Source organism: Vombatus ursinus, unplaced genomic scaffold, assembly GCF_900497805.2.
Source record: "Vombatus ursinus unplaced genomic scaffold, bare-nosed wombat genome assembly UNPS02014789.1, whole genome shotgun sequence".
Taxonomy (NCBI): Eukaryota; Metazoa; Chordata; class Mammalia; order Diprotodontia; family Vombatidae; genus Vombatus; species Vombatus ursinus.
Genome location: NW_020954567.1, coordinates 25,196,713 through 25,223,423, shown reverse-complemented (window position 1 = coordinate 25,223,423; position 26,711 = coordinate 25,196,713). Strand labels below are relative to the sequence as shown.

At 39.5% G+C, this 26,711-nt stretch overlaps 1 protein-coding gene across 4 annotated transcripts in view; it reads left to right on the top strand.

Annotated features, from left to right (window-relative positions):
• Nucleotides 1-26,711, top strand: part of TRMT1L (tRNA methyltransferase 1 like) — a 59,372-nt gene that overhangs the window by 26,621 nt on the left and 6,040 nt on the right. For all 4 annotated transcript variants that reach the window (XM_027868613.1, XM_027868614.1, XM_027868615.1 and 1 more), the window contains exons 8-12: nucleotides 8,582-8,661; nucleotides 11,191-11,440; nucleotides 12,119-12,331; nucleotides 14,299-14,489; nucleotides 23,958-24,036. In XM_027868613.1, coding sequence (XP_027724414.1) covers nucleotides 8,582-8,661; nucleotides 11,191-11,440; nucleotides 12,119-12,331; nucleotides 14,299-14,489; nucleotides 23,958-24,036 — 813 coding nt within the window. The remainder of the gene's footprint in view (nucleotides 1-8,581; nucleotides 8,662-11,190; nucleotides 11,441-12,118; nucleotides 12,332-14,298; nucleotides 14,490-23,957; nucleotides 24,037-26,711) is intronic.

The window sequence follows — 26,711 nt, the reverse complement described above, 5'->3', positions numbered from 1 at the left end:
GGATCAAAGGAAATGGCCCTTTATAACCCTTTGGGTGTAGTTCCAAATTGCTCTCCAGAATGCTTGGATCATTTCACAACTCTACCAACAATGCGTTAATGTTCCAATTTTCTCACATTGTGTCCAACATTTATAATTTTCCTTTTCTGTCATATTAGCCAATCTGATAGGTCTGAGGTGGTACCTCAAAGTTATTTTAATTTGCATTTCTCTAATAGTGATTTAGAGGATCTTTTCATATGACTATAGGTAGCTTTAATTTCTTCATCTGAAAACTGCCTGTTCATATCCTTTGACCATGTATCAATAGGGGAATGACATGTATTCTTACTAATTTGACTCAGTTCTCTATATATTTGAGAAATGAGTCCTTTATCAGAGATACTTGCTCTAAAAATTGTTTCCCAGCTTTCTGCTTTCCTTCTAATCTTGATTACATTGGTTTTGTTTGCGCAAAAATTTTTTTAATCAAAATTATCCATTTTGCATTTCATAATGTTCTCAATCTCTTTTAAGAGAGCTTCTTAACCTGCTTTTCAGTATTTTAAGATGCTCATGAAAAATACCTCACTTTAAAACTGAAAGGAGGAACCCATAGGTTTGTCTCATTTGAGGCCGAGTCCTGCTGCTCAGTTTTCCAACAAATAATCCCAAGGCAGTAATTGGAGGGTAACAGATATCATTGTTGAGATCTCTCTCTGCACTTGTCTACATCCAGTCAAATATTCCAGGTATCTTTGGCTAACTGGAAAAACCACGAAAGAACTAGGGAACTTTTAAGGGAACCAAGCTGCATTTCTACAGTGCTAGTCCTAGGAGGTATAGGTAAAACGTGTTCATGGTCAGGGTGGGTTGTGAAGAAGTCAATTTTCCACTTTTTCTTCTACATATCTGACAGGTAAACTATTCCTTACTTTCCTAATTTGCTCGTGGTATCACCCTTTATATCTCATTTTGACCTCTTGGTATACAGTATGATGAGATGTTAGTCTATGCCTACATTCTATCATACTATTTTCCAGGTTTCCCAGCAGTTTTTGTCATATAGTGAATTCTTATCCTAGAAGCTGGAGTCTTTGGGTTTGTCAAGTGGTAGATTACTATAGTCATTTCCTACTCTGTCTTTTTTACCTAACCTCTTCCACTGATCCACCACTCTGTTTCTTAGCCAGTACCAAATAGTTTTGATGATTGCCACTTTATAATAGTTTTAGACCTGGTACAGCTAGGCCACCTTCCTTTGCATTTTTTTTTTCATTAATTACCGTGATATTCTTGACCTTTTGTTCTTTCAGATGAATTTTGTTATTTTTTCTAGCTCTATAAAATAATTTTTTTGGTAATTTTATTGGTATGGCACTGAATAAGTAAATAATTTAGGTAGTATTGTCATTTTTATTATATTATTTCAGTCTACCCATGAGCAATTGATATTTTTCCAGTTGTTTAGATCTGACTTTATTTGGGTGAAAAGTGTTTTATAATTGTGTTCACATAGTTCCTGAGTTTGTCTTGGCAGGTAGACTCCCAAATATTTTACGTTGTCTACAGTTATTTTAAATGGAATTTCTCTTTCTATCTCTTGCTGCTGGACTTTGTTGGCAGTACATAGAAATGATGATGATTTATGTGGGTTCTTGCAACTTTGCTAAAGTTGTTAATTATTTCAAGTAGTTTTTTAGTTGATTCTCTAGAATTCTCTAAATATACCATCATATCTGCAAAGAGTGATAGTTTTATTTCCTCATTGCTTATTCTAATTCCTTGAATTTCTTTTTCTCCTCTTATTGCTAAAGCTAGTATTTCCAGTACAATATTGAATAAGAGTGGTAATAATGGGCATCCTTGTTTCACCCCTGACCTTATTGGGAAAACTTCTAGCTTATCCCCATTGCATATAAGGCTTGCTGATAGTTTTAGATAGCTACTACTTACCATTTTAAGGAAAACTCCATTTATTCCTTTGCTTTCTAGTGGTTTTAATAGGAATGGGTGCTATGTTTTGTCAAGTGCTTTTTCTGCGTCTATTGAGGTAATCATATGATTTCTGTTAGTTTTGTTATTGATATGGTCAGGTATGCTGATAGTTTTCCTAATATTGAACCTAATATTGAACCCTGTATTCCTGGTATAAATCCCACCTGGTCATAGTATATTATCCTAGTGATAAATTGCTGTAATCTCTTTACTAATATCTTAATTTAAATTTTTGTATTAATATTCATTAGGGAAATTGGTCTATAATTTTCTTTCTCTGTTTTGGCTCTTCCTGGTTTAGGGATCAGCACCATATTTGTGTCACAAAAGGAGTTTAATAGGACTCTTTCACCTGTTTTTTCAAATAGTTTATATAGTATTATAATTAATTGTACTTTAAATGTTTGGTAGAATTCACTTATAAATCCATCTGGCCCTGGAGATTTTTTTCTTAGGGAAGTCATTGATGGATTGTTCAATTTTTTTTTCTAAAATGGAGTTATTTAAGTATTTTATTTCCTCTGTTAATCTGAGCAGTTTTTAGTTTTGTAAATATTCATCTGTTTCACTTAGCTTGTTAGATTTTTTGGCATTCACTTGGGTAAAATATCTCCTAATTATTGCTTTAATTTCCTCTTCATTGGTGGTGAATTCACTCTTCATTTTTGATACATTTTTTATTTCATTTGATAATTTGGTTTTCTTTTCCTTTTTTTTAAATCAAATTAACCAAAGGTTTATCTAATTTATTGGATTTTTTTTTTCATAAAACTAGCTCTTAGTTTTATTAGTTCAATGGTTTTCTTTCAATTTTATTCATCTCTCCTTTGAGTTTCAAAATTTCTAATTTGGTATTTAATTGAGGATTTTTAATTTGTTCTTTTTCCAGCTTTTTTAGTTGCATGCCCAATTCATTGATCTGCTCTTTCTTTATTTTATTCATGTAAGCATTCAGAGATATAAAATTTCCCCTAAGAATGCTTTGGCTGCATCCCGTAAATTTTGGTATGTATCTCATTATTGTTGTTCTCTTTGAGGAAATTTTTGATTGTTTCTGTAATTTGTTGTTTGACCCACTCATTCTTTAGGATTAGATTAGTTTCAAATTATTTTTTAGTCTATCATTCCATAACCTTTTATTACATGTAATTTTTATTGCATCGTGATCTGAAAAGGATGCATTTAATATTCTGTCTTTCTGCATTTGATTGTGAGGTTTTTAATGCCATAATACATGGTCAATTTTTGTGTAGGTGCCAAGTGCTGCTGAGAAAAAGGTATATTCCTTTTTATCCCCATTCAGTTTTCTCCAGGGGTCTATCATATCTATGTTTTCTAAAATTCTGTTCACCTCCTTAACTTCTTTCTTGTTTAATTTGTGGTTAGATTTATCTAGTTGAGAGAGGGGGAGGTTGAGATCCCCCAGTAGTATAGTTTTGCGGTCTGTTTCTTCCTATAACTCTCTTAACTTCTCCTCTAAGAATTTGAATGGTTTATCACTTGGGGCATATGTTTAGTATTGATATGACTTCATTGTCTATGGGACCTTTTAGCAAGATGTAGTTTTCTTCTTTATGTTTTTTAATTAGATCTACTTTTGCTTTTGCTTTGTCTGAGATCAGGATTGCTCCCCTGCTTTTTTTTACTTCAGCTGAAGCACAATATATTCTGCTTCAGCCTTTTACCTTTACGCTGTGCATATCTGTTTCAAATGGTTTTCTTGCAAACATCATATTGTAGGTTTCTAGTTTCCAATCCATACTGCTTCCATCTTATGGGAGAGCTTATCCTATTCACATTCACAGTTAGGATTACTGACTATATTTCCTTCTATTCTATTTATACTTTTATACTTTTCTCCCTCCTTTCACCCTGTCCCTCCTCAATTGTGTTTTGCTTCTAACGCCTCCCTCAATCTGTCCTCCCTTCTATTAGCTCCCTCTCCCTATTCTTTCTCCTTTCCCCTCCTACTTCTGTCTTCCCTTCTGTCAACCCCAAACTTCTCCCTTTTCTTTCCCCTTTCGCCTCCTACTTCCCTATAGGGTAAGATAAATTTCTATACTCAACTGAGAGTGTATGTTATTCCCTCTGTGAGCCAAATCTGATGAGAGTAAGGTTCAAACAATGTCCATCCCTTCCCTTCTTTCCCTCTACCGTAATAGGTCTTTTGCACTTCTTCATGTGATATAATTTACCCTATTCTGTCTCCCCCTTTCCTCTTCTAGCAGTACATTTTCATCCCTTAATTTTTTTAATATTATCACATCAAAGTCAACTTATATCCACAGCCTCTGTTTATGTTTACTCCTTCTAACTACTGTAATAGAGATACAGTTCTCAAGAGTTACAAGTATCATCTTCCTGTATAGGGAAAACAGTTTAAATTTTATATGCTGTTGTTTTTTCTTTCCTGTTTACCTTTTTATGCTTCTCTTGAGTCTTATATTTGAAGATCAGATTTTCTGTTCAGCTCTGGTCTTTTCATCAGGAAAGTTTGAAAGTCCCTTACTTCATTGAATTCCATCTTTTCCCCTAAAAGATTATGCTCAGTTTTGCTGGGCAGTTGATTCTTGGTTGTAATCCAAGCTCCTTTGCCTTTTGGAATATCATATTCTAAACCCTGTGGTCCTCTAATGGAAAAACTGCTAAGTCCTGTGTAATCCTGACTGTGGCGCTTTGATATTTGAATTGTCTCCTTCTGGCTCTTTCTTTCTCCTTTACCCCATAATTCTGGAATTTGGCTACAGTATTCCCTGGAGTTTTCATTTTGGGATCTCTTTCAGGAGGTGATTGGTGAATTCTTTCAGTGACTGTTTTACCCTCTGGTTCTAGGATATCCAGTTTTCCTGGATAATCATATTTCCCTTTGAGACTTTGCATGTAGGCATTTTGACATTGTTGTCCTCTTCTCAGTTTGTGTTTTGGTCTTCCCTGTCACCATAGTAGCTTTCTATGATCAGGACTCTTTTCTGATTTTTGCTGGTTTTTTTTAGCCTATTTCGTGACATTTAAAATTGAGCTCTGTCCCCGGGGCACAGGGGATACTATCCCAAGCTTCTTGTGCTGGGGGCCCAGGGCCCAGGTCACTGACTTTCTGCACTGGGGCCTCCGGAATTTGCACCTTGCCAATTGTGCTGGGGTGGCCCGGCCTAGTCCCACCTATTGTGCGGGGCTAGGGGGAAGGGTGGAGATGTTCCAGGACTGGCAGTTTACCTTCTGAGCTGGAGGCCTCATGGCTGGCCTGCTGAGCCAGGACCAAGAGGCCTTGGTTGCTGATCTGTGCTGTGGCTAACAGCCTCCCACTGACTTGCCTGGATACCACCTGTGCTGGCTGCACTCCCTTTTTACCCAAATGAGACTGACCTTTCCTGAAGTCCTTCTTCTAAGTTATCTTAAGCAGGAAAATTGTTTCACTCCATCTTTTTGTGGGTTCTGTCACTCACGCCTGATTTAACATTGCTTCCAAGGGAAACTTGGGAGAACTCAAGCAACTTCCTGGCTTCTCTCCACCATCTTAACTCTGCCCCCTCTTCATTCTTTATAAGTTTAAAAGGAGTCAGTAATGTATTATAGCAGCCACAAAACTCAGCGAGTGTAATCTTAGAGTACAGTAGTAGAGATGTGCTATCCAGACTGACCCTCTGTTTTCTGTGCTGAGCAGACCATTACTAAAGCATACTTATATTCAAAAAATGAACTTCACAAGTACATGGCAGAAGAAGTGTGGTTAAACAGCCATTTGTATGATATGTATGAGAGAAGTGTCTACACTATGCTGGACTCTCAGGGTACAAAACAAGTCAAATGGTCTCTGCACTCAAGGAGTTTCACCTTCAGTAGGGGGGAACAAGAACAAATATGAGCAGATTAAAGATATTCACAAAGTACATATGAAATAAATTTGAGGGGAAGCCCTAACAGCTGAAGAGATCAAGAAAGACTTCATGTTTCTTAGAAGGAGGCAGTGTTTGGGCTGAGCTTTGAAGGAAACGAAGACTTTTAAGAGGCAGAGGTGAGGAGGGGCAGCATTCCAGGCAAGGGACAGCCTGATGTACACAGAAACAGGAGATGGGGTGCTATGTGTGAAGACACCACTATGGCTACTGTACAGTATGTGATGGAGAACAATACACAATAAGACTACAAAGGTAAGTTAGAGTTAAGTTATAAAGGTCTTTTAATGCCAAACAGTATTTAGGGCTTCCCTTCAAAATTATTCCATATGTACTTTGTGTATATTTTTAATCTACTTAATCCTAGAGGTAATAGGAACCACTAGAACTTAGTGACAGGTATGTGGCCCTAGGCCCTAGACAAGCAGCCTAGTTCAACAGCTTGTGCAGTGTGGCAGTAATTAAGATGAGAGCTGATGAAGACCTGAAAGTAGAGTGATGGCCATGTTGGGGGGGGGAAGAGCACAGGTCCAAGAGATATAGAATTTACAATATATGGAGACTGAATGGAAATGTGAGGGAAAGGGAAATTGAGGAGTCAAAGATAACTGAGGTCAGAAACCTAGATTACTAAAAGAAATAAATACAGAGAAGGTGAGTCTGGGAGGAAGAACAGTGGACGTGTTCAATTTAAGATGCCTACCATACATCTGTTGAGAATGTCTAATAGACAACTGGTGTTATGGAACTGAATTACTGGAAAGAATCCAGGGCTGGTCATGGGATCATGTGTATAGAGATGATAATTAAACCCATGGGAGGCCACCCAGAAAAAGTAGAGCAGTGATCTCCAAAAGTGGGAGCTCTAACCTGCACCCGGGGGTTCATGTGAGCCATTAATGATAGGATGGGAATATGAGTCACATTCCACTCTCCCCACAGAAGTCGATCATGGGGCTTATCTCCATGATTACCTCCAACACAACCACACCTGCCCTTAATCCCCACCACGCTGCTGCTACTCATTTCATGTATCACTCCTCAAAGTAGTTACAATCCCAGTGCTATCCAGTTGCTTCAGCTATACAAGTTTCTTCGGAGAAATTCTGCTCTCCTAGCATTCCCACTTCTGCTCCCTAGATCACTTTGTGGCTCTTCTGATTGCTCCTCAGAGAATGGGTTCTGTGCTCCAAGCAAGGACCAGTAAATAAGAGCTCCATCTCCATCTCTTTTTGTTTTGACAGGGACAGTATCACACAGGATGAATAGGCATGGATAGGTTGTGATTTTCATCATGTCTTACTATGTAGCTTCAAATCACACCCTTCTAAACTTCCTTTTTAGTGTCAAGAGTATCACTGTACCTTCCAGTTGCCCAAGTTCCAAAACTGTGGGATCATCTTTGATTCCCTGTTCAGTTCGGCCATTTTTCAGGCATCTCCAACTCTTCATGACCCCATTTGGGGTTTTCTTGGCAGATACCTGAGTGGTTTCCTATTTTTTTTCTCCAGCTCATTTTACAGATGAGGAACCTTATAAGGCAAATAGGGTCAAATAATTTGCTCAGGATCATGCAACCAGAAAGTGTCTGAGGTCAGATTTGAACTCAAGAAGATGAGTCTGCTTGACAGCAGGCCTGTTACCCTCTCCACTGTGCCACCTAACTGCCCCCTTTGACTCTTATCGCTTCCTAATCACACGTCCAGTCATTTGCCAAAATTTGCTGTTTCTACAAGAACTTCACACCATTTTTGCATCTGCCCTTTCTTTCTGCTTACGCAGTCATCATCTCACCTATCTCCCTACCTTAAGTTTCTCCCTTTCCAATCTATCCTCCACACAGCTATCAAACTGTTTTCGTAAAGCACTGCTCTGGAGCCAATTAGTGCTGACAACTCTAAGAGTTTGGTTGTAAAAAGGAGGGGAACTTAAAGACTGTAGCTTGAAGAGGTGGCAAGTCTAATGAGGGTTTTTTAAGGTTGGGGAAAATATGGTTGTATTTGTATACAGTAGGTAAGGAACCAATAGGTATAGAGAAATTGAAGATTACGGAGGACCGAGTATGTTGGCCAAAAACAAAAGGCAATCTTGGGCTACATTTAGAGTGACTTAGTCTACAGGATTAGGGGGATAGTGTTCCCCTTTTTCTCTTCCTTGATCAGACTGTACCTAGAGTAGTGTATTGGTTAAGGTGATACATTTTAGGAAGGACATTAGTAAACTGCTGTGGTCCAACCAAGGTGGTCAAGGGCCTTGTTCATATGATTTAGAATGTTTAGCCCAATAAAGAAAAACTTTAGGGGATTCATAATAACACCTCAAGAATTTGAAAGGCTATCATATAAAAAAAGAATTTGACTTCTTCTTCTTTGCCCCCAAGAACAGAACTTAGAACATGGGTAGAAATTTCAAAGAGAGAAATGTTGATCCAATATGAGAAAAGCTTCTTAAAGACTCTCACTGTCCAGAAATAGAATAGGCTACTCTGAAATATAGTTTAGTCCCCCACCATTTGAAGCCTTTAGATGAAAGCTAGATAAGCATTTGTCAGGGATAGTGTAGGAGGGATTCCTATTGACACGTGTGTCGAATCAGATGCTGTCTGAGCTCCCTCCTCAGAAAGACTGTTTGATTATCCTGAGGGCTTTTTAAAGCAATATAGGAGCCCTTGGAGAAATAAAATTATTTCAGACTTTGAAACTTTCTTCCAGGCAACTGATATTCTCTACACTGGCTGTGTTGGCTGAGGAACGAAAGCCTCTGGAGTGTTTGGATGCTTTTGGGGCCACTGGTAAGAAAAGAAATTTTAAAGAAAAACCAAGAAAACCTAATTTTACTTGCTAGCTTTGTGTTACCATTATCTAACATGGAAAATTTGATATAAAATTGAAAATCTAAGGTAATGTAAATGGAGAACAGGAAATTGAACAAAAGTCCCCAAATATGGATACAACAATCACAGAAGGAAAGTGGCAAAAGCCAGTAATGTCAAGTCAAATAGCCCAGTTGTACTCAAGGCTCATTCTGGTTCTTGGAAGTTATTTTAGTCAGAGTTCTTTTGGACACATTGTACCTTATAAGGTGAAAGTTTGACCCCTTTGTCATCTTCATTCTCCTGACCAGTGATGTTTTTGTGTAGAGCAGGGACTCTTAACTTTTTGTGCCTGGCATGGACCCCCTTTAGCAGTCTAGTGAAATCTGTGGACCCCTTCTCAGAAAAATGTTTTTAAATGCATAAAATAGAATACCCAGGATTACACAGAAAACTAGTTATCTTAAAATACAGTTGTCACATTTTTTAAAACAAGTTCATGGAACCCAGGTTAAGAAGCCTTAACATAGAGTGTAAGATGCCAAGATTTTTCAGTCACCAGCTTTCCCTTTCTTTCATTTCCTTGCTTCTCTCCCTTTCACCCCAGCCAACCAATCACCAGCTCCTTTAAGTTCCTCTGTCAGTGATTCTCACTCCCTTTCCATTTCCTCAGCCCCTAATTCATTCCCTAATTACCTCATACTTAAACTATTATAGGAATCCTACCTCCTATAATACACTAAAACAAGTTTGTCATTAATTTCCCTACCTCTTCATCCTCTGCAACAGGTGTTCATCCATAAGTTGCAGCTTTTCATGATTTATTTGATAGTCTTTTAAAAATACTTGTCTTATGTACTTCACTATAAGACAACTAAATGTTCCATGAAATTATGGGGTTTTTTGCTTTTTTGCACGTGATAAAACCACCAACCTCACTAGCGTTATTTGCCTCTTCAGGAGAAGCTGTGAGCCAAGCAGTTACAGCCTCCTTCCATCTTCTGATTTCATCTATAGTAAGAATATCAATATTTAGAGAATTCAGTTGCTCCATTGAACAAGTATCCAACATTTAGAATACCAATGTTTGTAGATAGTCTAAAAAAGTGTGTGATTTTTAGCTCCCTCTGCCCCCTTTTCTACCACTCGACTACCATTCCTTCCGAATTGGAAGGGGGCAGAGGACCATTTTGCCTTTTTCTTTGTTTCATGGGTTGCCATGAACAAAGAATTTATTGTTAAATAGATATGAGTATCTAGAAACTGGTGATTAGTCTCTGTGTCCCTAGTTGGGCTGGTTCTGGAGAAAGCAAGTACAGAATTTCCAGACAATATGTGTCTGCTTTGTATGACTTCGCAGAATTTGCGGTACAGCTCAGCCTTTAGAAACGTGGGGTCACATCCATAACCACAAATGGGTCACAGTTGGACCCTGGGACTTAACAGGACAGTGAGGTGGCACAGTGGGTAGAGTACTGGGCCTGGAGTCAGGAACACCTGGGTTCAAAGTTGGCCTCTTACACTTACTAGCCTGTGTGATACTTAACCTTTGTAGGCCTCAATTTTATCATGTGTAAAATGGGGATAATAATAGCACCTTCCTCTCAGGGTTGTTGGGAGGATCAAATGAGAAAATAATTGTAAAGTGCTTAGCACAGTGCCTGGCACATAAAAAGTGCTATATAAGTGTTAGCTATTATTATCTCTGTTATTATTTCTCCCACAAGCAGACTATAAACTACTTAAGGTCGAGGATTGTTTTGTACTCTATTTATTCCCCTAACTGCCACACAGCCCTTCTATAACAAGTGCTTAATAAATCATTGTTCAATAAATAATGAACCAGAAATTAGTAACAGTCCTGTTTCTCCCTCCGTTTTCTACTGTTTTTTTACTAGTGAAACAGTTCTTTACAATCTTGTGTTTCTTCCTCATGTTCAAAAATTTTATTTCAAGTTTCTCAGTAAAGTGGAGCATTGCTGCAGAAAATGGATAGATCATAACACCCAGAAGGGTTGGTCAGGCTGTGTCTCCAGCACTGAATTGTCTGTGAATGGCACTTAAGCCCCCAAACCAGATGGCCACCCTTTCCTGGGATGGGCCAGTACCTCATGACAAAGGTTATCACCTCCATCTCTCATTAAGTGACTATTGTATCAAAGAAGTTCTTGGTACCCCACCACTCTTCTCCAACACTCCCTAAGTGTAAGAAAGGTGCATTTATTTTCAACTGGGATCTAAAAAATCTTAATAGGGCTATGAATGAAAACATACTAAGCAGACTTTCTTTGTTAACATTGTGAAATAATGTAGCTTTTTCTGATGTTGAATAAATACTTAATATTTTAACAGACTTCCAAAAATTGTTTATGAAAACATTCAAAATTTGAAACATGTATTTTAATGTTTCTAAAATTGTACTCTTTGCAACAGGCATAATTGGTATTCTTTTTATTCATGGTTATTTTCTTGCTAATAAAATGTCTTCTCTTCCTCATCTCTCCTAAGGCATAATGGGATTACAATGGGCAAAACACCTTGGGAATGCAGTCAAGGTTACTATTAATGATTTTAATGAAAACTCTGTGACAATGATTCAGGAAAATTGCCATTTAAACAAAATGAAAGTGATGTTGGACAGTAAAGAAGAGGATGAGTGTGATGAAGCTCTGGAAGAAGGAGAGGAAAACGTTGGTGCTATTGAAGTGACCAAAATGGATGCCAATGTACTAATGCACTTGAGATCATTTGACTTTATGTAAGATAAAAATATATTGTACTTGTTCCTTCCTTACTATTTATAGTTGTTCCTTTACTCCTATTGATTCTATTTAATTGAGGAATTTTTCTATGTTAGCGTAAGAAAAGAGAAGCAGCATTACATAACACAGTAGATAAAAAGCTGGCTTCAGTCAGGATTCACGTCCCACTTTTGACATCTCTAATCTGTGACCCTGGGCAAGTCATTTAATCTCTTAGTGCCCCAGTTCTCCAAGAATCTTAGTTGCCTATCTAAATCCTTAAAGGGAGATTCCTCACTGGTAGATCCCTATGCCAATTAAATCAGAGGTCCGGAAAAAATACAGCTTAAAAAAAAGCATCAACAACTTTAATTTTATAGCCCTAAATTTTATACTTGGTCTTCTAAGCCTAGCTTTATTTTGTTTGTTTCTGATTTGAGTTTTCTCAGATTATCCAGTTGATTTTCACATACTTTGAAAGATGAGCTCCATCTAACTTATAGATGTGTAAAGTATTTTTATATCCATGAAATAGTCAATTTGATAGGAGCATCTCTCCTACAACTCTTCACGTGGCTGAATGTGTATCTTTTGCCAGAGTTTCTCTGATGAGCTAACCAGAAGGCTGACTCTCATGGGTTTTGTGGTTATTAATGCATTTTTTTAAGTGCTAATATGTCTTTTGTGATTTTTAGACACTTGGACCCATTTGGAACATCAGTGAACTATCTAGATTCTGCCTTCAGAAATGTAAGAAATCTTGGGATAGTGTCAGTAACTTCGACAGATATCAGTTCTTTATATGCAAAGGCTTTACATGTGGCTCGGCGACACTATGGCTGTAACATTGTTCGAACTGAGTATTACAAGGAACTGGCAGCCAGAATTGTTGTGGCCGCCATGGCAAGGTACTGATTACTGACAACACACCTCGTAGTATGCTAGTATCTCATGTAATTATGTACAATGGGGTTTACTCTCTAGTTTATCAGAATATCCGTGCAGTATGCATTGTATTTCTGTGTTTTGAGTTGAATTGATAATGATTTATGTGTTTCGTTTTATGTGGTAATTTCTAATTGTTGGGAGTTTCCTATCAAGAATTATTGTCTTAAAAGACAAAAACCAGATGTATAAATTATTATCATATAAATTCCTGTTAAAGCTTATGAAAAGGCAGTTGAAGCTGTGGGGAGGGAGAAGTAAAAGATAACTTCAGACTAATATATTTCATTGTAGAAGATAAGAAGGAATAAGAAAATGGAGGACAAAAGCAACAGGGGAAAGATAAACAAAAATTTTAACCAAGGTTAGGGAGAAAGCTTATTAAATTATTTTAGGTCCTTTTTATTTTGTTTCTCCTTTATTTAGTTGGTTTGACTACAAGCAGTGATTCTTCCTTCAGTTGAGAAGTGAAGGGCTTTATTCATTAAACATTTCTCAAGCACCAGTGATGTGCATGTTGCTACAGTAGGTACCCATACAGAAGAAATAGAAGACTGTCTGTTCCTTGGGGCACTTTCCCTAATTCAGGGAGACAGAACATGCACAGAATAAGTGGCTTAATGTTTCTGAGGAAACATCAGCAAATGTAAGTTAATATGTGCAAACTAAATTAATACTGCAGAGACACAGTGTGGCAGTTTCTAATCAAATTCAGGTGGATTTAATCACGGAAGGCTTGGTGAAGATAAATGGGTTTTGTGATGGATCTAAATTAGTAGAAAAAAGGAAGAGAAAATTTGCTCCATCACCCCATATAGCTAGTCATTTGTGAAGTCCTGTGGAGATTCTACCTCCACAGTCAGATCTGTCAGATCCATTGGGTAGGTCTACTACCCTAATGAAGATTCTCATTACCCTCAATTTAAATTAGGATGTTACCTTCCTGACTTTCCTGACCTTCTCCCAATGGATGCTTGTTATCAGAATAATATTCTTAATGTATAAATATGATCATAATACTCCTCTGCTCAAAACCTTTCAGCTGTTCCTTTTATATACTGCTTGCAATCCAGACTCCTTAGCTTGGCATTCAAGGCCCTCCACAATCTGATACCACCTCCATTTTTAGTCTTATCTCATGCTCTCCATGCTCTCTATGCTCTAATAAAACGGGGGTGTTTGCTACCTCCATCCACGTCTCCATACTGTTTGTTGCCCTTCTGTATATATTTGCTCTTGCCATTACCCATACCTTAGATGCCTTAGCACCCAAGTCTACCTGATCCTTCGATGGCCAGATCAGTACCACCTTCTCCATGAAAGTTTTTCCAACACCTTTTCACTCAGGCCTCACAAAGCACCTGGTTGTACCACTTTATACACTTAAATATAATTTGTATTATAGTTATTTACCCATATGTCATACTGAGTGCTACAAAGATCTTGTCTCTGTATCTCTCCCCTGGCATTTAGCATACAGTAAATGCTATGTGTGTATGTATATGTATACACACACATGCACGCACATGCGCATTACTAAAGGAAAAAACATACCCTCCTAAGTAAGAATTTCACACACAAAATCAGACAGAACAGACCAGCAGACTAGTAAGTAATGGGATAGGAAGGTAATAGCAGGGGAAAGCATAGGGCAGGGAAGGTAGAAAGGAAATGGGCTATGAAAAGTAGCTAATAGAAGTCAGCAAAGGGGGAAGAGGGACAGCTCTGATCCCCGCCTCACATTCCAAGCTGCCCCATTTCTCCATTTTTAGAAGTGGGTGAAAGTAATAATAGTATTTCTGTTTGTGAAGCATTTTTTGATAAGAATTGAATTCTCTTCTCAATCTACACCATCCAAGTTAGCATTATCAAAGTAGTAAAACTATAGCTGATGTCCAAAAACAACTTCTCCTCTTTCTCATTCCTACAGAGCCGCAACTCGTTGTAATAAAGGTATAGAAGTATTGTTTGCAGTAGCCCTAGAACATTTTGTCCTTGTGGTTGTGAGAGTTTTGAGGGGTCCTACCCCAGCTGATGAAACAGCAAAGAAAATTCGGTACTTGATTCACTGCCAGTGGTGTGAAGAGAGGATTTTTCAGAAGGATGGTAATATGGTAGAAGGTAAATAAGACTTTAATTTTCAGTGTATTTCCAATATAATCTATAAATAAGTATTAACTATCCTTACCATACATATTATTGATAATTTGATATGGATACATTATTTGTTATGTTAGAATTCCCTTCCTTAGCAGTTAGAACATTCCTATGAATTTATTAAAGTGGTATTTGTTTTTATTACCAAATACATACTTTCTAGCCCAACCCCCTCCCTAATAACCACTTGAATAGCATTTTCTTTTTTGTTTATTTATTTATTTATTTTTTTAGTATGTGTTTTTAAAACTTTGAGTTACAGATTTTCTCCCTTCCTCCCTCCCCACCCACCCTCATTGAAAAGGCAAGCATCTCGATGCAGGTTATAGATGTGTAATCATGCAAAACGCTTCCATAGTCGTCATGTTATGAAAAACTAAGTATATTTCCCTTCATCCTGTCCTACCCCACCCCCATTTATTCTATTTTCTCTTTTGACCCTGTCCCTACTCAAAAGTGTTTGCTTTTGATTGTCCCTTCTCCCAATTTGCCCTCCCCTCTGTCAACCCCCTGCTCTCTTGTCCTCTTCCCGCCTTATTTTCCTGTAGGGTAAGATAGATTTCCATACCCCATTGTGTATGTTATTCCCTCCTTAAGCCAAATCCTATGAGGATAAGATTCACTCATTTCCTCACCTTCCCCCATTTCCCCTCCACTACAAAAGCCTTTTCTTGTCTGTTTCATGTGAGATAATTTACCCCATTCTACTTCTCCCTTTCTCCTTCTCCCAGTATAATCCTCTCTCACCCCTTAATTTTATTATCCAGGTATCACCCCTTTATCTTCAACTCACCCCGTGCCCTATATCTGTCTATCTATACATACATATAATTTTTTTCCCTCCCACTACCCTAATGCTGATAAAAGACTCATGAGTTACAAATATCATCTTTTCCTGCAGGAATTAAACAGTTCAATCTTAATAAGTCTCTTATGATTTCTCTTCCTGTTACCTCTTCCGTGTTTCACCTGAGTCTTGTATTTGAAAGTCAGATATTCTATTCAGCTCTGGTTGTTTCCTCAGGAATGCTTGAAAGTCCCCTATTTCATTGAATGATCAATTTTTACGCTGAAGGATTATACTCAGTTTTGCTGGGTAGGTGATTCTTGGTTGTAGTCCTATCTCCTTTGCCCTCTGTAATATCATACTCCATGCCCTCCAGTCCCTTAATGTGGAAACTGCTAAATCTTGTGTTATCCTGATTGTGTTTCCACAATACTTGAATTGTTTCTTTCTGGCTGCCTGCAATATTTTCTCCTTGACCTGGGAATTCTGGAATTTGGCTACGATATTCCTAGAAGTTCTCCTTCAGGGATCTCTTTCAGGAGGTGACCGGTGGATTCTTTCAATTTCTATTTTGCCTTCTGGTTCTAAAATATCAGGGCAGTTTTCCTTCATAATTTCTTGAAAGATGATGTCTAGGATCTTTTTTTGATCTTGGCTTTCAGATAGCCCAATAATTTTTAAGTTCTCTCTCCTGGATCTATTTTCCAGGTCAGTTGTTTTTCCAATGAGGTTTTTCACATTGTCTTCTATTTTTTCATTCTTTTAGATTAGTATTACGGTGCCTTGATTTCTCAAATTGTCACTAGCGTCCAATTGTTCCATTCTAATTTTTAAGGAAGTATTTTCTTCAGTAAGCTTTTGGACTTCCTTTTCCATTTGACCAATTTTGCTTTTTAGGGCATTCTTCTCATTGTCTTTGTGGACCTCTTTTGCCGTTTGGTTGTGTTGTTTTCTTCAATATTTTTTGGGGTCTCCTTTAGCATCACTCTCAGTTTTTCCTCTACTTCTCTTACTTGCTTCTCAAAATCCTTTTTGAGCTCTTCCATGGCCTGGGACCAATTCATATTTTTCTTGGAGGCTTTGGATGTAGGAGCTTTGGCTTCGTTGTCTTCTGGTTGTGTGTTTTGATCTTCCTTGTCACCAAAGTAAGATAATATAGTCTGACTCTTTTTGCGCTGCTTGCTCATGATCCCAGCCAATTACTTGAATTATAAACTCTTTGTTAAGGTAGAGGTCTATTTCCAGTGTAGAGAATGTACTGTCCGAAGCTTCAGGGGTTTTGTGCAGCTGTTTTCAGAGATACTTCTAGGGACCTGTAAATTTTCCATTCTTCCAAGGTGTTATGATCAAGGGCGAGGTGTTTACTCCTTTCCTGGCCTGTGGTCTAGTCTATGAGCACTCTTTTCTGTCTTGGAACTACGAGAAGGATTTCCTCTCCATAACCACTACAAGCTCCACCATGCCAGCGCTCCTTCTCGCCCCAGGACATCCACGCAGAACTGTGACCCAGATCCAAGCATGGGTAAAGCAAGAGAATCCTGCACCAGCAGAGAGATCCCTTCAGTCCCTCTGATCACCCACTCGATTCCCCCTCAGTCTATGGGCCAGAAGCTCAAGAGGCAGCCGCCACCCCAGAGCTGAGCTCAGGGAATGGGGCTGGAACCCCACCATGCTTCTCTCTCACGGCAGAAACAGACTTTCCCACTGATCTTCTAAGTTGTCTTTGGCATTCGTGGGTTGAGAAGTCTGGAAACTGCCACAGCTGTCCTCATTTCAGTCCTCTGAAGCCTGCTCCAGGTTCACAGCAGCCTGCGTGCCCATGCCCAACTGTGCTTCTCTCCCAGCCTGGCGCGATATACCTTTCTAATCAACCATCCAGGTTATCTTGGGTTGGAAATTTCTTTCACTCTGTCTTTTTGTGGGTTCTGCTGCTTTAGAATTTGTTTAGAGCCATTTTTTTATAGGTATTTGGAGGGGTTTGGGGGAGAGCTCAAGCAAGTCACTGCTTTTACTCTGCCATCTTGGCTCCGCTTGTATGGCATTTTCATTGGTTGTCTCCTGTACCTGGAATTCTCTCCCTCATTTCTTCCTCCTGGCTTCCCTGGCTTGCTTCAGGTTCAGCTAAAATCTCACCCTCAGCAAGAAGCCTTTCCCGGTCCTTCCTAATCTTAATAGTAGACCTAAAAGAGGAAAAGCTCTTGTTGCAAGAGAATTCAGCAGGTATTGTATCCAAGTAGCAGCCCTGAGTGAAACAAGGCTGGCAAGTGAAGGCCAGCTTACTGAAGTTGGAGCTGGAGACACCTTTTTCTGGAGTGGCTGCAGTGAAGGGGGAGCACCATAAAACTGATGTAGGTTTCACAATCAAAACTAATCTAGTAAGTGAGCTTGTACGCCTGCCAAAAGCAGTCAGTGACAGGCTCGTGATAATGTGATGGCCGCTTGCAGGAAAACACGACACCACCATCATCAGCGCCTGTGCTGCCTCCATAACAAACCCTGACGAGGTCAAAGAAAAATTTTATGAAAACCTGAAGACCCTTATCATCAATGTGCTAAAAGAGGACAAGCTTATGATTCTGGATGACTTTTATGCTAGAGTAGGCCCAGACTACCAGACACAGCAGAGGAGGGATGGAATTAGAAAGAGCAACAGGAGTGGTCACTTACTATGTGAATCTCATGACCTTCTTATCACCACCACTGTTTACCTAAATGCAATAAAATTTTGTGGATGCACCCTCACAGCAAACATTGGCATTTAGTTGACTGTGTGATTGTAAGGAGAAGAGAGAGACAGGATGTGAAGATGATGAAGGCAACGTGTGGTGCAGTGTGCTGGACTGATCATAGACTTATCCTTTCCAAGCTAAATATTCACATTCAACAGAAGGGATATCCCCGAGGCAAAATGACTACCAGAAGAATTAATGTCAACATATTAGAGCACTTCTCTGAGTGGGAATAATTTGTTGCTAACGTAGAGGGAAAATTGAGCCAACACACAGTTGGCAACAGTGAAACAGAAAAGGAGTGAGTGGGCAGCTTTCAGAGATTCGGCGTGCAGCACTGCGTTTGTTCATCTGGGTCAGAACACTTGTAAACATCAAGACTGGTTTGACGAAAATGATGGGGAAGTTCAGAAGCTGATAACAAAACAAGAACTCCACAAGGTTTGTAGAAGGATAGTTTATCCATCTCTAAGAAGGCAGCAATTAATTCCATCCGAAGTAAAGGATCAGCAAAGCTTAGAGAGGTGCGGGTTTCTTAGCTCAGCAAGAAGGCAGATAAAATGCAGTTTTATGCTGATACTAATGATCCAAAGTGGTTTTATGATTCCCTGAAAGCTATTTGTGGGCCAAAGACCTATGGTGCACCTCAGCTACTCGGTGCTGACGGAGCCACCTTGACTAGTAATAAGGATATGAGCCTAGAGAGATGGGCCGAACGCTTCCATAGTGTTCTCAACAGCTCATCATCAATCAGTGCTGAGGCCATTGACCATTTACTTCAGGTTGAAGTCAGCCGTTCCCTAACTGAAGTTCCAGCTGAAGAGGTTTTGATGCCATTAAGCTCCTTTTGTGTGGCAAAGCACCTGGTGCTGTTTCTGTTCCAGCTGAGATTTACAAGTTGGGGGATCCTTTGTTCATACAAAAGCTCACTGAAATTTTCCGATTTAATATGGCAAGAGGACGTTATCCCCCATGAGTTCAAGGACTCCTCCATTGTCCATCTCTGTAAAGGTAAGGAAATAGATTGTCCTGTGACAATCACAAGGGGTCTCTCTCTCGCAGTCATTGCTGGCAAGATTCTTGCTGGAGTCCTTCTTAATAGGCTAATCCTTCACTTGGAAGATGGTCATCTAACCTGAGGGCCAGCATGGATTCAGAAAGGGCCGAGGAATAGTCAATATGGTGTTTGTTGCTCAGCAACTCTAAGAGAAATACCAGGAGCACAACAGAGGTCTATACAACATTTGTAGATCTAACCAAGGCCTTTGATTCAGTCATTGCTCGTGAAAATTATGTCAAAATTTGATTGTCTAGAGAAGTTCATCAGTATTGTACATCGATTTCACAATAGCATGCTTGCCTGGGTTCTGGATAATGGACAATGCTTTCTCACTTTCCTGGTCACTAGTGGAGTAAAACAAGGCTGTGTCCTTGTTCCCATGCTTTTTTTTTTTTTTTAATTAGGCAGTTGGAGTTAAGTGACTTGCCCAGGATCACACAGCTAGTAAGTGTGAAGTGTTTGGTCTAAGGTCAGATTTGAATTCAGGTCCTCCTGACTTCAGGGCCGGGACTCTATCCACTTCGCCACCTAGCTGCCCCTCTCCCATGCTTTTTAGCATGTTTTCAGCCATGTTGTCAAACACCTTCAATGAGGACAAACACAACATCAATGTCAACTACTACACTGATGATAAATTCTTCATCTTAACAAGGCTACAAGCCGAGACCAAAGTGGAGGGAGTGTTGGTGCATGATTTTCCGTTTGCAGATGATTGTGCACTCAATGCAGCCTCTGAAGCTGTGATACAACAAAGCATGGATTGATTCTCTGCTGCTTGTGCTAATTTTAGCCTAACAATTAACACCGAGAAAACACAGGTGCTCCACCAGGTAGCACCACACCATCTATATGTGGAACCATCGGTTACAGCAGATAGAGAAGTTTTGAGTACTGTGGGTAAGTTCACTTACCTTGGCAATATACTTGCCAGGGATATACACATTGATGATGAGGTTGATGCATGCATTGCCAGCTAACTTAATGTTTGGGAGACTGGGAAGGAAAGTGTGAGAGAGAAGAAAAGAGGTTATTAGACTGACTACCACATGGAAGGTCTACAGAGCCATTGTGCTGACCTGTGAAATGTGGACGATAAACCAGCCCCATGCCAAGAAACTGAATGGCTTCCATTTGAATTGTCTTAGGAAAATTCTGAAGATCATCTGGCAAGATAAGGTACTAGACACCGTGGTCCTTTCTTGAGCTGAACTGCAAAGCATTCAAACTCTGTTGCAGACAGTATAACTCTGATGGGCTGGCCACATTGTTTGCCAAACATACACTTGCCAAAAAGACTATTTTATGGAGAACGAGTTACACAAGGCAAGTGCTCACATGGTGGTCAGAGGAAACAATACAAGGATGCTTTGGAATTGATTGCATAATATGGGAGACACTGGCACAGGACCGCCAGCGTGGCGTGCCCTCATCAGAGAAGGTGCTGTGCCCTGTGAGCAAAGCAGAATTGAAGTAGCTCAAAAGAAACTTGAGATGCACAAATTTAGAGAATCCACCCCAAATTTTCACACAGACTATTTGTTCCCGACCTGTGGTAGAGCATTCTAAGGTCATATTGTTTGGTATGATCAACCATAGCTGGACATACTGTAACTTGACTCTAACATAGTGATGTCATTTTGGTCCTCTTTGAGAACAAAGAACAGTAACCAAGCAACCAACCTTTTCTCTGAGATATGCCCAGTTTATCTTGTCTGTATTCTTTTTTTTTTTTTGCGAGGCAATTGGGGTTAAGTGACTTGCCTAGGGTCACACAGCTAGTGTCATGTATCTGAGGTCAGATTTGAACTCAAGTCCTCCTGATTCCTGGGCCAATGCTCTATCCACTGCACCACCTAGCTGCCTTCTATCCTCTCTGTATCTTATTTGTACATACTTGTTTGCACAAATATCGCATCTTCTCCCATTAGACTGCTAGCGGGGACTGTTTTTTTGCCTTTCTTTGTATCCCCAGCTCTTAGCACAGTGCATAGGGCACGGCTTACAGAGAGCTTTTATGTCCTTTATCTCTTTTGATCCCTGTAGTTTTATCTTCATTTTATACATAAACAATCAAAGATGCTGAGAGGATCAATGATTTTGTCCAAGTCACACAGCCAAGGTGTAGAGTCCAGGTCTTCTCAATACCAGTTCAGTGTTTTTTCCTCTGAATCATACCATCACTTCAACCTCACCAGTTTAAGTAAAGTAGATCAGATTACTTTTTTGCCAAAACATGTCTAGTTGCGGAATCATAGATCTATAGCCAAGAGGAATCTCAGATGCTGTGTAAACTAATCACCTCATTTCTGGTGATTTGTCTTCAAAAGCATCATCATCCTTCCAAACTCCCAGGTACAAAACTTTAACATGGTCCTGGACACCTCACTCTCCATCATCCCTTCCCCATACACGTCCAGTCACTCCAAATCTTGTCATTTCTACCTTCACAATATTTTCACATCTGTCCCCATCTCTCCACTCACATAGTCACCACTTTGTCTCTCATCTCATCTCACCTGGGTGATTGCAGCACCCTCCTAATTGTTCTTCCTGCTCTGCTCCGGTCCATCCTCCACACTACTGCTAAGGTCATTCTACTTAATCATAGATCTTCTCATGTCACTCCTCTATGCTGTCAACTATAGTGGCTTCCTGTTACGCCTTGGATCCCATAAACTCCTCTGCTGAGCTCTTTAAATCCCTACACAGCCTGGCCTCGACCTGTCTTTCCAACCTTATTGAACATTATTCCCCCTCCCACATACTATGATCCAGCAAAACTGGCCTTCCCTCTGTTCCTCCCATGCCACACGTCTCCCGTCTCTGCCTTTGCATTGGCTGTTCCTCAGACCTGGAATGAGCTCCCTCTTCCCCATGCCTCATGAGCCCTTTTGTCTAAGATGCTACTTAAGCACTATCTTCTGCATGAAGCCTTCCTGATTCCCAGCTGCTGATATCCCTTTCCTTGTGATTCTCATTCTTGGAATTACCATAATAATAACAAAATCTAACATTTATATAGTGCTTTAAAGTTTGCCAAGCATTATTTATGTGTGTGTGTGTGTGTGTGTGTGTGTGTGTATGTTCTCTCATTTGAATCCTCCTGTTAGGAAAATGCTATTCTGATTCCATCTTATAGGTAAGAATTCTGAGGTTAAGAGAGTTTAAGTCAATCAGTAAGCAAACTTTTATTAAGCACCTACTCTATGAAGCACTGTGCTTAGCACTGGGAATACAGAGAAGGGCAAAAAGGCAATCATTGCTAACAGTCTAATGGGGAATAGCATACAAACAAGACGTAAATGATGGATATAGATCATAGATAATTAGAGATAATGAACAGTGGAAAAGCACTAGTATTAAGGGGAACCAGGAATAATGATGTCTTATAAAACAAAATGGAATTTTAGCTGGAACTTGAAAGAAGCCAGGAGGCAGGTATGAGGAGAGAGGGGGGCGACAGTCAGTGAAAATGGACAGTCCAGAACTAGAGTGTCTTGTCCAAGGAACAGCAGAGACACCAGTGTCCGTCAATCTCAGAGTGTGGGAGGGGTGAATAAGATATAAAAACACAGGAAAGATCAGAGGGAGCCATGTTATGAAGGGCTTTAAAAGCCAAACAGGATTTTATATTTGAACTTCTAAGTGATAGGAAGTTCATTGAATGGGGATTGACATGGTCAGACCTGCGCTTTCTGACAGCTCATTTTGGAGGATGGACTAGAGTGAGGAAAGACTTGAGGCAGGCCTACCTACCAGCAACCTATTGCAATAGTCCCAGGGATGACATAATGAGTGCCCACATGACGGTGGTAGCAGTGTCAGGGAAGAGAAAGAGGCATGTATCAGAGATGTTACAAAGGTAAAATTAACAAGACTTGGCAATTGGATATGGGGGGGTAAGAAGAGTAAGGATTTGAAGATGACCTAGATTACGGGCTTAGGTGACTGGTAACATGGTGGTGCCCTTGAGAAGAGTAAGAAAGTTTGAAAGAATTGGCCCAGTCATATAGTGGTAAGTGTCTGAGGCAAGATTCCGACTCAGGTTTTCCTGACTTCAAGTCCAGCACATGGTCCACTATGCTGCTTGTATAATTATAATAACCAAAAGAGATGAGAAAATGAACTTCCCTCGCTTTTTTGCAGAAATGGGGGTGCTTTGGCTATGTAGCACATCCATCAGACTCAGTTGATGTGTTGTTTAGTGTGGCCAAATTGTTATAAAGTATGGCTCACAAGGTGGGTGAGGGATCTATTTGAAAATAAAGTGGATATAAATACAAAAGGTGTCAAAATTTAAAATTAATACTAGCTGTATAAGAAAATTCTCTCCTCTCCTTTAAATACTACCAATATCCCCACAACTTCTAACATTTCATGGCTGGTATTGGCTTAGAACTAGGAGAACTTAAGAGCAGGATTATGAGGACAAGCATGTTTTTGGGGGGTGGGAGAGAGAGAAGGATCCACATGCCCAGGCCAGTTTGGGGAGGAATTAAAGTGGGGAATGTCTCTTCTCGAGTAGATTGGAAGGTGCTAAACTCAACTGCCAGTTTGCCATGGTTCCCCCAGTAGCAGTAGAACCAGTACAGTCTCTTTGTCCTCCAAACCAGAGATGACTTAGATGATGACAGATCTCCTGGGGTTTTAGTCTGAATTATGCTCTCTTTAGGCACACCCCTTTGAGATTGTGCCGCAAGTGAAGTAGCTAATAGAATGGAGGGCTGGGTTATCAGATGGAAGTTTGTAGTTTTGTTTTGGATCTTCCAGGTCCTAGCAAAAGCTATGTTCTTGTTCTAATATGAGTGCATTTTAATTTACTTAAATTACATCCACACCTCTTTTACTTTGTACAGAAAATCCATATAGACAACTGCCATGTGACTGCCATGGAAGCATGCCTGGAAAGACAGCAATAGAACTTGGTCCTTTATGGTATGTACCTAAGAGTAATTGCTTATCATAGCCGAGATTGACTTATCAGAGATAGGTGCAGCTTAATGTTGACACATTAAAAAATTTTAAAGACTGTAAAATATGGCCACCCCTTTCTCTTTAGAACTCAGCTGTTAATAAGTAGCATAATTTGAGGTTCACTCCTTTCTTCATCCTCCCTAGCTGCTATCAGTGCTGAAAGGTTATATAGTAGAAGAGGAAAAGAGCCTGGACGAACTGCCTAGGGCAGCTAGGGGGTGCAGTGGAGAGAGGGCGCAGGCTACAATCAGGAAGACCTGAGTTCAAATCCTGCCTCAGATACTTACTAGCTATATGACCTAGCTAAGTCACTTAACTTCTGTGTGCCTCAGGTTCCGTATCTGTAAAATGGGGGTAATAACACCTGCCTCACAGGACTTTTGTGAGCATCCAATGAGATGATAATTATAAAGTACTTAGCACAGTTCCTGGTACATAGAAAACACTATATGAATGTTCTCTATTATCATTATTATTGTAATTCATGAACAGGAGAATTCGTCCCTGAATTGGAAGTTGACTGTATATGTTAGAGAGAGGCTTTTAAAAATGTATAATTATAAAACTAAAATTTACTTTTTAAAGGTTTTCTCTCACCTCTGACATAGGAGAAGTTTAAGTGGAAAGGGTGTACATCAAAACATGAGACGTGAAATGCATGTCACGTAATGTAGTAGAAAGGTCCCCAGCCCAGAAGGCAGGAGACTGGGCTCTAGGCTGACTCTCCCCATAACTAGCAAAGTCATCTCAAGCAAGTCACTTAATTTTTCTGGCCTTCAGCCACAAAGTAAGGTTGTAAGATTGGGCAGTTTTTAAAGTATCTTCTACCACTGACAGTTGGGAGACAGCTTGACATTGTGCAAAGAGGACTTAAGCCTAGAGTCCAGAGAGACCTGGGTTTGAATCCCACTTCTCGAGCATGTGATCTAACATCTGTCAGCCTCAAACTCCACGTGGACAAAATGTGAATCATAATAATAATAATAATAATAATGCTAAGCTTTCCTCCCAGGCTTTGGGAAGGGGTCAGATAATATAATATGGCAGGTATGGCTGGAGGAGAAGCACTGAATGAGGAGTCAAGAGCTCATCTCCGCATCTTGCCAGGCCCTGTGAGTCCTCAGTCTTCACCTCTCAGAGCTTCCATTTCTTCCTCTGTAAAATAAGGTGTTTGGATTGAATGTTCCTGAAGGTCCCTTCTAGCTTTAAAGTGTATGTACTTTGTAGACCTGAATGCCCTATTTAAGTGTGATTATAGTACATCTAATACAGTGGCCATCATGTCAGGAAAAGCTACTTTTCATGCGCAAATCAGTTATGAGTTATAGGAGTCTTAACAGTTTTAAGTTTTTATTCAAAATCTTCACCTTAGGGCTGCCCTGGGAAATACCACAGGACCCATAGCAAGCCTCTTTGCCATCTGCAAGGTGAAAATAGACATAATCTATTACTTCTGAAAAGTAATAATAAAAAGATGGAATTTAGAGGAACATGATGAATTGGATTTTATGTAGGTTTGTATGTAGGTTTGTTGTTGTTTTTTTTTTGTCACTGTCATCATAAAATTTCAATTAGAAGGAGCCTTAGGAGGTCATCTAGTCCAGCTCATACCTGAAAAGGAATTCCACCTGCAACATCCCTAGCACCATCCCCAAGTCATCTAGCCTTCCTGGAACTCTCTGTTTCCCAAGGTTTCTCAGCTCTGAAAAGCACTGCACAATACAAAATTAGTCAATAAAAACTACAGAGTTTACAAGGGAAATGGGCTTAAGGATATAACACTCCAAAATGACACATTAATATCTCATGTTTTAAAAAAGATAGGAACCTAATAAAAGTAGGAGCACAGTTTTATATATGTGAAATGGGTAACAAATACATAAATAATAAATAGTGCTGCTTGGTCTACACTCTAGAGGCCATGGGGGAGGAGGGGAAGAAGGGGAGACCAGCCCTCCTCAGCGCAAAGTTCCTACTGCACCAGAAAATATACAATAAATATGACACTTTACCTTGACAAAGATTTGAAGTTTGATTATGAAAGTGGACATTGGAAGGGCTGCAGCTTGAGAGTTATTATGAAATGGTACAATTCTCTGTGTTCATCTCACTTTCTTATGAAAAAATGACACAAGCAAATTTAAATTATTCTCAAAATGTTTCCTCATGTATCAGTCACACTGCAACAGATTTACATTTTTTGAAATACATTTTATATCAGAACAGACTGTGTTTACATTGTACAAATCCATAGATCTGCCTCTTAAACTTAATACCTGTTGCTGCTAGTTCTCTAGAACCAAGTAACAAAATTAAAATTCTTCTTTGATACAACAACCTTTCAAATACTTGAATACAGCTGTCACATATTCCCTAAGTTTTCTCTCCAGGTTAAACCCCCATAAAAAACAGCATGGTACAAAGGAAAGGCTAAGGGTCAGAAATCCTATTACTTGGATTGAAATCCTAGCTCTTTTGCTAATTACCCATCTGATCTTAAGCAAGTCACCTTGGCACTGTGTGCCACATTTTTGTCATCTGTGAATTAAGCAAGTTGTATTAGATAACCTAAATTCCCTTCTGACTCCATATGATCTTATACTCCTTTCAGAAAATCCTTGTATGGCATGGTTTTG